The 15,418-nt window shown below is 35.1% G+C and overlaps 1 protein-coding gene across 1 annotated transcript; it reads left to right on the forward strand.

The window, feature by feature from the left end:
* Positions 1–11,612: 11,612 nt before the first annotated feature.
* Positions 11,613–14,939, forward strand: LOC134650368 (very long chain fatty acid elongase 7-like; the record flags this gene model as incomplete). The annotated part of the gene is made up of 4 exons (XM_063505320.1): positions 11,613–11,816; positions 12,920–12,994; positions 13,924–14,223; positions 14,709–14,939. Coding segments are annotated over 4 exons (810 nt in total), but the record flags the coding sequence as incomplete, so codon positions are not given.
* Between the last annotated feature and the right edge of the window lie 479 nt (positions 14,940–15,418).

A 15,418-nucleotide genomic window follows, 5' to 3' on the forward strand; every position in this document is an offset into this window, starting at 1 on the left:
CAGATGAAACTAAGTAAAAGCTTGAAAAAATGTGGCTTTTTCAATTTCTATTGCAACTTCAGATGAAAACGGGGTCTCTATTGTTTCCCAAATAGTTTTAAGCCATAATGTATTGTTTGCTCGAATTTTCGTTAGTCATAATTCATTTGGTTCAGAAACGCGTCACTTTTCAGGATTGCCATAAAACAAATCTATTATGACTTAAAACTTTATGGGAAACAACGGGACCCCATGAAAACGTCCTTATTGAAGCATAAGGACCCTTAATTTATGGAAAGCCACATATAACAACCAATTCGAGGCTACTAGGTGGCAAAATACGACTCAATACGAGTAGGTAGGTCAAATACACGAGAGTAAGGATTTATATTTGGCCAAATATTCTTGTGACAAAGTTATTCTTCCTCGCGTTATCTCGATTTTGCCACGGATCATGAGAACCTATTGTTCGCTTGACAATTAATCCCAAGGATTGGCGTAGGCACTAGTTTTTCCGAAAGCAACTGCCATCTGACCTTCCAACCCAGAGGGTAAACTAGGCCTTATTGGGATCTGTTAGGCTGTTAAAGTTTAAAGTTACCTACTCGTAAGTCTCGTAACACAACATATAAGTTTCACATAACAAAATTACTTACATATATATATATATATATATATATATATATATATTATGTACCTAAACATATTACTTTTCTAAAAAAAGGACTGAAATCTAGTGCTGCGAAGAAACGGTATTTTTGTTCGGCTTTTTTGTTGCTATTTTGGCATATGGATACATAGTAGAAGAAGTAATTCATAATTCATAATTCATAATTTTTTATTGCAACCATGGTACAGTATAGATGTCAAGTATAAATGTACAATGTCTCACATGGACCCTGTAAGGGCACAGCATAGCTTTCTTATAACAATATTATTATATTTACATATTATCATTAATTTGTTTCTATTATATGACAAAATTATATTGTATGTATTACATTATCTCAAAATCAGGTTCAAATTCCTAATAAATGTATTAGCTTATATAATTAATGTACAATATTCATATAATAAGATTAATTTTTAGTTATTATTTAGCTAAGTATTTATAAATGTCATTGTTTTAATTATAATAAATTATTTAGAATATCCTGTAACATTATCATCGAAAAAGTCCTTTAAGTCGTAATAACATTTATTTATTAGAAAGTCTTTCAACATTTTATTAAATTTTTTGTCACTTGTTTGAGCTTTGATGTCGTTTTTAAGGTGATTATATATTTTAACTGCCATGACGTTTGGACTTGTACTATGAAGTTTTAGTTTAGAAGTTGACGGCAATGCTAGATCATGCTTAAGCCTTGTTTCGAAGCGTCGGGGCTGGTCTACTAACTTTGTAAATAGGTCCGAATGTTTTCTTACGAATTTACAAATTTCGAAAATATACATCGAAGTTAGTGTTAGAATTTCGTACTTGATGAAGTATGGTCTACAGCTATCTGGAATCCTAATATTCGCGAGGATGCGTACGCATTTCTTCTGGAGTAAAAATAAATCGTTTGCGTCTGTGCTATTTCCCCAAAGTATAATACCGTACTTGAGCCAAGAGTAGGCATAAGCATAATAGGCTATTTTTGCCGATTGTAGACTAGTTGATTTTTTTAATTCTCTCAGGGCATAAATGAGTAAAGTAAGTATGGAATCCTCCTCCGTTTTGCGTGGTCCGACGCACCTGGCCGGGTTTTCGCGATTTTCCGTCAATGTCTGTCAATACCATATTTGTTACGAACACCTAAAATAATAAGTTTAAAATTAATCTCAATGTCTCCAGTTTGCTGTTCATTCAAACTGACAAAATCCAAATTTCTGAGGCAATATACGACCGCTGTCTTATATAAGCCATTAAAATTCATCATGAATAACCCTACGTTGCGTTGTTATAAATTTAATTAAATAAATAATTATTGTATTTAATTTATAACAACTAATTAGGCATAGCGTCCAATTTAGAATATGACACAGGCACTAGTTCTTACGAATTTTACCTTAATTTATTAATCAAAGGACCTGAGGTAAAAGTGAGAAGAGGTTAATAAGCAGATGCACCAGCTAGTCGCCGACGCTCCGCTTCCCCCGGGATTAGCCCTTAAGCCTGCACCTAACAGACTGGCTCATAGGGGGCTATGAGCTTGCTGTTGCGTCAATTTTCATTTTTAGAAAAAAAAAACTAGTCTACTAACTACTAACAACACAATAAATGCTTATTTTGCCGCATTCTTCACTATCTCTCCCTATTTCACTGCCATCTAACCCAGAGGACAAAAATATAGCTTATTGTGGCTACTGGCTACTCCGTCTACCTCATGACTCATGATATTTTACTTCACCATAAAGTAATTGGTGTAATATCAAATGATATTTTTCACACAAGTTACAAGAGTTCATTGCTAAGAGCCGGGGTTAGGACCCACGACGATTGGTTTAAAATTTAAACTTTATATATAATTTGTTACCTAGTAATTATACTAAATCTGTTTTCTTTTTGACATTTAGTGGTATATGTATTGCTGTATGTTTATTGTCAAGTTTTTTTTAATTCTGGACAATTGTCATATATTCGTTTTCATGATAGATCTACACCAACGCAACTGCATGTCATGTTCTTGCGGTTTATTTTTATAACGCCAAGATCGAAATTTGACTGTTAACTCCATCTTGCGTCGAGTAGGGGAATCAAAAAACTATAGAAAATAGAAATGCAGTTTACTCTATGCCATAGAATCCCCTTTTAAATGTCATAAATCCAAACATGGCGGCCATACCAATAGACAACCAAGTCTAGCGATGAAATGATTTGTTTACATGAGATTCACTGACAGGTGACACACTTTACCTATTCGACAACCCATGATTGTTCAGATTCAAATGAACTTCAACATGCGACGTCAAAAGTGGCATGTCGAATAAGGCCCCTGCTCTTGCTGTAATCAAGATATACCAACGAAGACATTTATTTTATTCACTACATCACCCTACCACCTGTATTATTAATTCCATGGATTTATTTACGATTATTTTGTTACTTCATTAATACTACTTTGTTACTACATGTCACACGGAAGTTTAAATACAAACTCAAACATCATCCTGTGTGCAAGATTACGTCATTTTTACGTCATCGGCACTTTTTGTCCGACCCCTGACTATCACGTTGACATTCAATTCGAATTGAGAATCAATCACTAGGTACCCATCCATAAAAGATAAGAATAAAAATATTGATTTTGGTTTGTCATATATTTAAGCGTATGGTAAAACACGATAATATGGTATCGAACACAGGCTATTGTCTAAAAAAAAAATATTATACTCATAAATAAAACTAACTTTCCAAAATACACAGAATAAAACTTTCACTTGTTTCACACTTTCGAATATTTATTAAATAAAAATAAAATAGAAACACATCAATAGCCTGCTGACTTATCCTCGATTACTTGTACATGTTAATCAATTTTATTACTACTAATTTTATGACGGCTGTTACTCTGTAAGTAGATATATGTTGAGACAGCTAATTTGCCATTCAAAAACCTTTTTGTAGTCAGATAAGAACAATCAGTTAAAAGCATTAATGGTAAACAAACTGAATTGTTTATTAAGTATTCTGTAATGACATTATCTCGCACACGGATCTGACATATTAATGTTGCGAACGCAACCTTTATATTTGTATAAAATCTCAATACCTATATTCCTAATGCAGTAGCTAAACGCGGCCATCGGGCTCGGCTAGTATTCGGAAGCTTTTTCTTAAGCACCAATTAGGGGCGCTCCACATACTTTGTATCGCGGCCAATTAGAGGCACCTAAATTTAAACCAGCTTTTGTACTGATTAAATATTGCAAATCACTCTCTCATCAGCCTCCATATAATAACTACACCACTTCTACATTTAACCGTTTTGGCAAGAACCCTTTGTAACCAGTATATTCTTTGGAAGATTACATCAGTTTACTTTAAATCGAAGCTTATTATTTGAGTCGTCGAGATCCTGACCTGCACGGCGGCTACATTAACATTATTTCAAACTCGCCTACCTATTTATTAAGTCGCTTAACATGTTTCGAGTTCGAGGATTCGAGGATCTTCTCGGAGTAACGACCGTACCATGAGTCACTGACAGTGTCAAAACTGATATATATTATACGCTATCAAGAACGTAATTTACTTTCTATACATCTCGTTTGCACAGATATGCGAGTACGAGCGAGATGTATAGAAAGTAAATTACGTTCTCGACAGCGTTTATGTCAGTGCCAATCTGATGGTAACCGGTGTAAATTTCAGTGGATAGCTTGACGTGACGTACGCGTTTGCGTTAAGTGGTATTAAAAATAATGACTTGATATTGGAAAAGTGCAATAGCAAAGTGTTTGGGAAAACTGAAACAGATAAATTTTTCAAAGGACGATTAGCTAGACCAACTAAAAGTCGCTGAAAATCTTATATATTGAAGATTTCACTGTGTGTGAGTTATGTGGTTAAGTTTTTGAGTGTTTTAGTGGGATATTAAAGTAATAGTCGAGTGTGCTCAACAACAAAAACGGTAAACGACGGCGTTGCATGAACAAGAGATTTCCATTGGCAGGATTTGTCCTTAGGACCCAAGGATGGATTTAAGAAGTAGAGTCACGCAGATTTTTGATGCAGGTGAGGGGTGGGGGGGTTTTAAGCGTCTGCGACGTCTGAGGTTAATAAGTTTAGATTCTAAGTCAAGTTTAGTATCATTTTCAACAAAATCAAAGATGTAGACATAGATTTCATCCAAATCGGTTCAGCGTTTATTGATTCCCCATACTATCCTACACCGTACCTTTCATTTTTAAGGGATTTTTTTGGGATAAAAACTGTCCTATCGTCGGTGCGAATAAAAAAATCGCCATGTATTTTTTAGCTACTTTACAGGAGACGAAAAAAACTGTTTATTTTCGTGTTTGTAATATATTTGTTGCACCTGTATTTTTTTTCTGGTAGATCAATGGTTTTTACATGATGCTTATGTAGAAAATAAACAGTTTTATTCGTAAATTTTTACAATATAAATTATTTTAACCAGAATTTTGCTACATAGCGACTTAAATTTGGTTCACTTAAAATCATCATGCGTAAAGTTTACACATAGCGATTTGTTGCCAAAGTAACGTAGCACTAGAAATGATACATAGCTGATTTTAGGGTCAATAAATCGCCATGTGCAACATTATCGCCATCACCCTCGACGGAAAACAAGGCATTTAATTTCGTTATGTGCAAAAAAAAGACATAGCTATTTTTTTGTACACATTTTGTTAGTTATTTTCAAAACTAATATAGATATAAAAAAAATATTGATATAGGTCGACGGGAAATTGAAAAAGGAATTAAAATATGCCAAAATCAAAAAATCGTAAAAAAAACACATAGCGATTTTTTGATTCGCATCGACGCTATATTCTTCCCCGGGACTCAAACTATTTCTATACCAAATTTTATCTAAATCGGTTCAGCGGTTATTGAATCCCCATACAAATTTCCACCTCACTTTTTACACACTTAAGGGATTATATTTGAGATTAAAGGTATCCTATATTCTTCCCTGGGACTCAAACTATCTCTATACCAAATTTTAACTAAATTGGTTCAGCAGTTTAAGCGTGAAGAGGAATTTGAAAAAAGTAGGTATGTATTTATAATTTTATGTATTTTTACTTCGGAATGGTGTCATTATGATATCATAAATGAATTCGGCATCCCCGATTAATATGAAAACGATACCAAACTTGGCCTAGTAGCTTAAATAATATAGATAATAAAATAAATTTGAGAGCAATAAAATTTTACATCAAAAATTGGGTCCTAAGGACCAATCCTGCCAAACGAAATCTTTTGTTCATGCAACTCCGTCGTTTAGGGCCTCCACTCTCGACTATAAGTAATTTCCTTGTATCCTGAGCTAATTAATAAATACTTAAGTATTGTACCGTAGGCCATGAAAATAAATGCGTTGTGTACGCTTGCTATGTATAATAGATGCACAATTTAATGAAATATTATTGAATAGGTAATAAAGTATTTTTTCCTCAATGGGGCAGCTGTAGTGTGTACCTACTTTGCCTTACCTACCATGCCTTAGGATGACTCACGCTAGACCGGGCCGCGGCCGGGTCAGAGCTTCCGGCGCTTCGTTTTCTATGAATAGCACCACGTGATCACCGATCAGCCGTCATAGAAAATGACGTGTCGGACGCGACCCGGGTTCGGCCCGATTTAGCGTGAATCATCCTTTACCCACACGTGCAACTTAGCTTATATATAATGGCGTTTACGCGTTATGTATTGTTCTTCAATAAAACAATGTCTGAGATCTTCAATGGTAGTTTATTTTATGTATTTATATCACCTTTCTAATTAATTAACATTTTTAGATACAGAGATAGATCCTATGCATGTAGCTGTCAATAGCAAAGAGCGCGGGGCTAGATGTCGTAGCTGTCAGGTTAGTCTTGTTAAGGCAGCGTTACACATCAATGTTAAGGTTCCTTTACACTCTACTACAATTTCAGATAGAATAAACCTATATGGAATAGTAAATCGTTATCATTCTACGCCCAGCATCAGAGGGCGTACCTCGAGTAAGTTACCTACACATTTATAATCTCAAAAAGTAATAGAACTACAGTAGACATCAGCAAGCCATTTGCGTCGGTAGAAAAAGGCAACTGAAAAAAAGTGGTCGCGTAAATTTTAGTTTTGCGCCTTTTTCTATTCACAAACGTGGTTTTTCAGAGTATTTTTATTTTATAGTTCCTTTTCTTAACTCTTTTTAACAATGCACAACAATTTTCTTTGCGATAGGATCATCCTGAAAAGTACACGGCCCATTTTTCCTGAGACACTTTTTTATAAAAAAAATATGTGCAAAATAAATGCTCAGCAATTTTATTTTTTCTGCAATTTCTATTGAATACCATTTTAGGTGTGACAATGTCAGTGGTTGTAAAATAAACATGAACATGAGTCACTCATAAGAACAACGAATGTTTAAAATCACAAAAACGAGAAAAAAGCGGCCAAGTGCGAGTCGGACTCGCCCATGAAGGGTTCCGTATTTAGGCGATTTATGACGTGTAAAAAAAAACTACTTACTAGATCTAGTTCAAACCAATTTTCGGTGGAAGTTTACATGGTAATGTACATCATATATTTTTTTTTAGTTTTATCATTCTCTTATTTTAGAAGTTACAGGGGGGGGGGGGGACACACATTTTACCACTTTGGAAGTGTCTCTCGCGCAAACTATTCAGTTAAGAAAAAAATGATATTAGAAACCTCAATATCATTTTTGAAGACCTATCCATAGACACCCCACACGTATGGGTTTGATGAAAAAAAAATTTTTGAGTTTCAGTTCAAAGTATGGGGAACCCCAAAAATTTATTGTTTTTTTTCTATTTTTGTGTGAAAATCTTAATGCGGTTCACAGAATACATCTACTTACCAAGTTTCAACAGTATAGTTCTTATAGTTTCGGAGAAAAGTGGCTGTGACATACGGACGGACATACAGACGGAGAGACGGACAGACAGACAGACATGACGAATCTATAAGGGTTCCGTTTTTTGCCATTTGGCTACGGAACCCTAAAAACGCCATGTTTACAATCTGCCTTATAAGGTATTGGCACACAGTTTTTTAGCTGCGGTTTAACTTTTTTTTACATTTTGCTATTTGAACAATGTGGAAGTACAAGTACGTCGAATTTTAACTAGAATTGGTTTATTTTTTCCTAAGTTAATAAGTCTGCGGAAAATTCCCTACACGAGCGCTTATTTAAAACACGATTGTTAACTTCATCGACAAAACAGCGAATGCTTTTAGTTTGAGCAGTCAAAAGCAGATGGGTTCTAGTTCATACGGTTGAAATAAAGTACGTTCATGTACGGAATTTCGTGCAAGCGGATTTGAGACTGCATGTACCATCTAGTTTTTCAGATATCCGAAGCACTCGAAGAAAAAGAAGCCGAAATTTCTCGGAATTTTAAAAACACAAACTTACTGTTTTTTTAAAGACGCCAAATAAATTTACCATCAATTTTTATTTTTTTGAGAATATATAATAGCGACCCGCCCCGGCTTTGCACGGGTTAACCAATTATACATAAACCTTCCTCTTGAATCACTCTATTCTATTAAAAAATAAACCGCATCAAAATCCGTTGCGTAGTATTAAGGATCTAAGCATACACAGCGGGAAGCGACTTTGTTTTAAAAGTACGAGTATACTATGTAGTGAAGTCCTACTGACCGTCTACTGTTCGTTACTGTCGTTTGAAAGTCCAATCCTCCAAAAGAAAGTACTCACGCCGCTAGCCAAAACTAGTACCAGTTATAATGTTAAGGCAAAAGTTAATGTGATCCGCCATTTCTTACGAGCACAGTTTAGAAGGCGGTAGTATTGACCGCTCGTGTCACTGGTCACTTTAGTCATTATATTTTAAGTGATAAAGTTTCTTTTTACAGTTGTGAGTGGGAAGATGGCGACCGCGCTCAATCTTAAAAACTTCGCCACTTGGGACCTTTCGAAAAGCAAATGTGAGTAAAATATACCTATATATAGTGTGATATAGTAAAAATATTTGGAAAGGCCGGAAATAACTTATTGTACTTGTATGTTTTTTTTTATTGGATTTGATAATTTTACGTAATCGCCGACCAGTTAATTATAAAAAAATAGGTAGTAACAAACCTAACAATTTTTTTATCGTATTTCCGAGTTCAGACAATGTTTTTTTTAATTGAATAAAATATCTATGAGTAAACATAACAGGGATGTTGCGGATGCCGATTTTTTGACATCCGCGGATGCGGATGCGGATGCGGATTTTTAAAGACTCACATCCGCGGATGCGGATGTCAAGATAGGTACATACATAAAAAACGTCAAATATTACATTTTAGTAATTTTTATTTCAAAAAACCGGCCAAGTGCGAGTCGGACTCGCGTTCTAAGGGTTCCGTACAATAAGTCCCACTCACGCTTGACTGCTAATTTCTAATAGGTTTTTTTGGCTAATTACTAAATTACCTAGCAGTCTAGCACTTCCGCCGATGCTAAGACGTTCCTGTACCGAACTGTTCCACATCCGCATCCGCATTAAATCCGCATCGATTTTATGCGGATGCGGATGTTGAAAATAATGCGGAAGTTCCGCGGTTGCGGATGCGGATGTTCGCAACATCCCTGAAACATAATAGTGAAACTTCTGCATCTAAGTAGATTTTCTACGAAACGCCCACTAATTTCAATGTCAATTATTTAAATTAATTTATATATTCTATTGTTTTGTATTTAAATTAAGTAGGTCTATTCTATAATTATGTTTTATGTGTGTGTTTGAGTCAAGATGTCATGTTTTAGATCTATTGTTACACTTATATTAATACAAAGCATAAACGTCACTGAAAAGGTCTCTCCTCAAAGTCCTCAATTGTCAAGTTGCCTTTAGGTATCTTGACGCTGGTCTTCCGTGGAGACCTGTCCTGACCGTGGAGAGGAATCTCTTAAATCAAGTAACGCATTTATAATTAGTAGGGTTACGAGTATATAAATAAATATTTGAGGACAATTTTACACAGATCAACCTAGCCCTAAACTAAATAAAGCTTGTAATTAGGTTACTATGAGTACAAGGCGACAATATACATAGATAAATGCATATACACACAACACATCCAGTCATCCATAACCCAGAAACATATAGTGATAAACACAAAAATAAATGCCCTGACCGGGAGTCGAACCCAGGACCTCCTGGTTCATAGGCAGGGACACTACCCACTGGGCTAGGAGGCCGTTTTGTAATTCACGATTGCACGTAATCGCAGTTTGTTGATTTTGCAGTTTTTCATCAAAATCTAGCCTTGGCATTTCATATTTGTACTTTTTCCTTTATTTTTAATCATGAGTTTTTACATACTTAATCCAACTGACAATGGAGGGAGGGTAATTTCTGCTTGTCTAACATATTGATAGGTAGGTACTCCCGAATAGCTCTAATCAAGATTTCGAGTCAGACCCGCACCGCAAAGGTTCCGTACAATTAAAATGTACATAGGTCTATGAATCTAGTGATAAGTTTTGCACACTTCGTATAAAATGAAAATATTGTATAAAATATTGAAGTCGTCTCTGTCTTTATCCCTCGCCGATATTTTCAAAGTTTAAATCTATTTTTTATAAGCAAATTTAAAAAGGAAGTAAATATTTTCCCGCCACACATTGTCTATGGAAATATAGTTTTTAAAAGTATGTGATCTTTGTTTCATACGTTTGTCTATTGCAAAACTTATCTGGTGACCTAAGTATGTCGTTTTTGAAGAACTGACGCTTATCCGCATTTTTTAAATTTTTGTATGCAGTATATTTTAGTTTATCATCACAACTAATTAATGGGTTACATATATGAATTTGACAGTTAGGTATAGATATTGTAACTTGTATAACTAAACACAAAAAAGTATTGACGGGTGGTTTACGTATTTTTTTATTTTGTTTTTATAATTTGTTGTTATAACGGCAATAGAAAAATATATTGTTCGAAGGATTGAAGTAGTTACTAAGATTTTATTTACATCTACCGGTAATTTTGAGATACAGCCCACTGAAAGACAGACGGACAGATAGTGTTGCATTAGAAACTTTTGCGTGTACGGATTCCTAGAAATATTTACGTTGCATTTTTCTTTTTTGTAGAAATCATAGAGATAAATACTTTAAAAAGATGACTATATTCAATCAGTCGAGTTCTTACCTTTAATTGTTTCAAATTATTTATTGCTAGATTGTGTAATTAAAATCGTTATAAACATTAAGTTGCTTGTCTTTCGATCGCACGATAAGAAAAAAAAAAGTGTCCCAAGTTTTCCCATTTCGTTACTTTTTCCCATAGAAAGATCTTCTTTATATGGTGGTGACGAAATGAAAATACCTAAAATATAAATAACTACCTGGACATTTTTTTCTTTTTGGTTCAAACATATCTAAAGGCTTATAGTCCATAATGAATAAGACGTTGCAAATGTACCCTGTTAATCTTAGTAAGTACAACTTCCTAATGCAAACTATATTTCATTAGCTATTGAAATATGTTATGATCACGTTTTATTCATTTTATAATAAGGTAATGTGGGGTAAGATGGCATGGTTTTTTGATGAGATGAGCAGTGTTGTATTAAGGTTTGTGTTGAACAATTGTATATGAACAAACAAGAGCAAATAATAGACTTTTCTATTCCATGGATACTTAGTACTCTGCTAATACTACGGTAGCAATGAGTATAAAAATACTTATCATGTTAAAATATTTTTTCAACAAAAATAATCTGGCACAAAATAGAATGGTGGCGGTATAAGATCAATATAAATAGTATCTAAAACCTAATAATTTATTGGCCACTCCATAGTAAGTAATTGGTCACTCCCAAAAAAATCACAAAGAAACAAGCTAATTCAAGCTTTATTGTTAAGAGTGGCCAATAACTGTAGCCAGTAACCCTATTTGACATCTATTTCAGTTTATAACAAATTTTCAATTTTTCAGATGATGAAATCGACGAACTACCCCTCATGCGGAGCCCTGGACCAGTCCTCATGATCCTGGCCGTATACCTGCTCTTCGTGCTGAAGCTAGGGCCGGCCTTCATGAGGAAGAGGCCACCGTACAAACTAACCCGCACGCTATTTGCATACAATATGATACAGGTGGCCATTTCGGCGTATTTAGTACAAAAGGTAAATGTCAAGAGCGGGAATGTGGCAATAGTGGGACGGGAAGCCAATTCAAACTTACATTTGACTTCAAAATTATATCTTAAGAGGCCGCAGTAAGCTCGGCCGGATTTCTTTCCCATAGAAACGGAGTTTCAAAAGGTAATCACGGTTCATATCCCGGTCGATATAAGTCTAATGAAATTAACTATGAATCATTCAAAAATATTATTAAAAGGAGTTTCGTTCTCATTTTAGAACTACGTATTTGATTGTAAGGAAACTTTGCACATATAAAGAAATGAGGTATAAAGATATAAACATAGCACAACTTACTACTTACAAGCATATGCTTGTAATTGAGTTTATAACTATTAACTCCGGCTTATAAAACGAATGAAATAGAGCAAAAACAAATTTCAAATTTTGTATGAGAAACTAAAATTCACTCTATTTTTTTAAGGCATCTGAAGCTACATAAACTAATTACAGGCATAGTTAAACCTTTTCCTATTGTAAGTACAACGTTTCAGAACAATCTAAATTTATTTTAATTCTAATTATAAATTTTAAAATGAGAGAGTAACTACGTTTGTATGGATAATCGAGCTCGCTGCGGACTCTCAAGTCGATAAACGATAAATAGAAATTAATTCGAAGTCACGAAAGTGCAGTTTATAGAGTGTACTATGAATTTATGAAATTTATGACAGAGTGGGTGGTGAAGGTACGTAGACGTAGCATTCCTGTGATGACCTAGAGCCCGATTCGGATTCAACAATGTGTTATGATTTTGATACGACTTTGAAGATAGCGTACACTGATTGGTGCATGTGAACTTAAGTGCGTGAGATGCGTATCAAACACTAAATCGAGTGTCAAGGTCGTATCAAAACCAGTTCAAAACTATAAGTACCTAAAAATGATTACATTCGAATCGAGCATTTGCTGGCTGCCCTTAACAGTGCAGATTTACCAGACTTTTTATTATAATGCTAGTCATTGGCCACTATATTGGCCTTTCCTAACAAATCAGAAAGAAACAAGCCAATTACTATAAAGTGGCCAATAACTATATCAGTCACAGTCACCCTAGTCACGATGATAGTAAGTTTTTTTTTTTTCAGTATTTTCGAGCAATATTGGAACTCGGTCTGGTGCCTAGACAGTGTCATATGGCTAACGAAAGGATGAGAAAGGAGGTTTGTAACTGTTTGCTTCTATTCAGTAATTAATTAAATATGTTCACAGTATTAATGAATTTTCAAGAGCAATGACTTATTTTTCTAATAATGTATGTATGTATGTATATACTTTATTGCACATGGAAATAAAAACACGAGAAACATAGTTACAGAGTAAATTAAATACAACAAAGGCGAACTTATCCCTGTATGGGATCTCTTCCACTTAACCTTCTACGATTCTACGAGTAATAGATTTATTTTCATATAAATAAATATTATAGGACATTATTACACAAATTGACTAAGCCCCACGGTAAGCTCAAGAAAGCTTGTGTTGTGGGTACTCAGACAACGATATATATATAATATACAAATACTTAAATACATAGAAAACAACCATGACTCAGGAACAAATATCTGTGCTCATCACACAAATAAATGCCCTTACTGGGATTCGAACCCAGGACCGCGGCTTCACAGGCAGGGTCACTGTCACTACCCACTAGGCCAGACCGGTCGGTCAACATTAGTAACTTCACTAATAATTTATTTTCATTTGTTTGTCTTTACAATCCTCCGTAAACATATTTTAGATAACCTTATAATACTTGTATTTTTCGCAAAATGTTCCATGACTTGCAACTACAATTAAAACAAATTATCCATTTATTTTGATAACTGTTTGCTACACCACAAATGTCCTAAATATGTTAAATAATATTAAAACGGGTACTCGGTTAGTCTGCGTCGGTCTGCCAACGCGTGCTCTCGTTGAAGCTCCTCGTCATGAAGCGAAATACTTCGAGCAATATTCAACTTTAAAATACGTGAATGACGCGTTTTACTATATGTAATATGTCTGTGTCCCACGGAAGTTTTATTATTAAAAGTCCCAAATACGTCCAGTACTATAGTCAAATTGAACAACAACTAAATATTTTCAGATCGTCTTCGGAATTTGGTTATACTTCGCAGCCAAAATCACAGAGCTTCTCGACACCGTCTTCTTCGTACTCCGAAAGAAGGATAACCAAGTGACATTCCTCCACTTATACCACCACTCGATCATGATGGTCGGGACGTGGGCGTTCTTCAAATACTCGCCGTCAGAGACGGTGCTGTTCATCGGGTTCCTGAACTCGTTGGTACATGTGTTCATGTACATGTATTATGGCTTGGCTGCGTTGGGGCCTAAGGTGGCGAAGTATTTGACTTGGAAGAAGTATATGACGACGTTTCAGCTGGTGGGTATAATTTAATTAAGATTTTGGATGAACAGTTTTCCTTTGGAACTTCCGGTTCGAGCGCCATCTTCATAGTTAGTTTTGCTCATTGATATTGTTTAAAGTGTAATATCGATAGCTAGTACAGTAAACTAATGTGGTGCAGTGCAGTGAATGGAGAATTAACCTTGAAGCGGGTTTAACCACCATTTTGGAGTCAACGGCCGGTAGTCCACGTGCTTCTTGTAAAGGCCAGCTATCGCTTTACAAGAGCTAATAAAATCACCGTACACTGTCACAAGACAGTGTACGGTGATTTTATTAGAAAACGCAGAAATTTTAAAAAGTAAAAGTAGGTTAGTTTGTACTAACCGTACAATTTTAGTCGTTGCTTGCGTTGCTTGAGTTGTTCCTATTACCTTGGTACTTTTACTTTTTAAAATTTCTGCGCTTTCTGCTGCTTTTATATTTACTTGGTTTCTTAAATTTATTTTTCCTTTTTCCAGGTACAATTCGTCTCCATCGTCGCTCAGTACATTATAACAGTAAAACTATCAGAATGCCCTCCTTCTAAAGGAGTCGCCATTTTCATAGTCTGCAACACGTTATTCTTTCTAGTCCTTTTCGCAAATTTTTACAAGCAAAGCTATGTTAAGAAAAATTCAAAGACTAGACTAAATGTTAGTAATCCTTTAGGTATTTGTATGATACAAGAGAAAGATGTTAAAGTGCAATAAGATTCCATCTACGCTATGTTCACCGACTTGAACAGAAGAAAGTGTGGGAGTGTCATTATAACGTCATATTTTCATAGAAATTTGACTTTACTGATGACATTTCCACACTTTATCATTACAGAAGACATGCAGAGTCAGCTTAGTTAGACTCTAATCGAATTGTTATATAGCTTTTGAAATTACCAGTATATTTTAAGTTTTAGGGCCGGTTGCACTAAACGTAGTCGTATTTTGTTAAAATTTGAGATGATATTGAGTTTGGTGCAACCCTCCCTAAAGCGGCCCTTCTGATTACCAGTCCGCCGGACGATATCGGCCTGTCACTTGTTCGGACCTGTCAACTTTTTGTTCTAACTGACAGGCCGATATCGTCCGGCGGACTGTTAGTCAGTGGGCCCCTTTAGTGATATAAAATTAAAAGATAACGACGTTGTCCGGTCTTAAGTAGTACCCACATCGCCATACTAATAGGGAATATT

This window comes from Cydia amplana, chromosome 8 (assembly GCF_948474715.1).
Source record: "Cydia amplana chromosome 8, ilCydAmpl1.1, whole genome shotgun sequence".
Lineage (NCBI taxonomy): Eukaryota > Metazoa > Arthropoda > Insecta > Lepidoptera > Tortricidae > Cydia > Cydia amplana.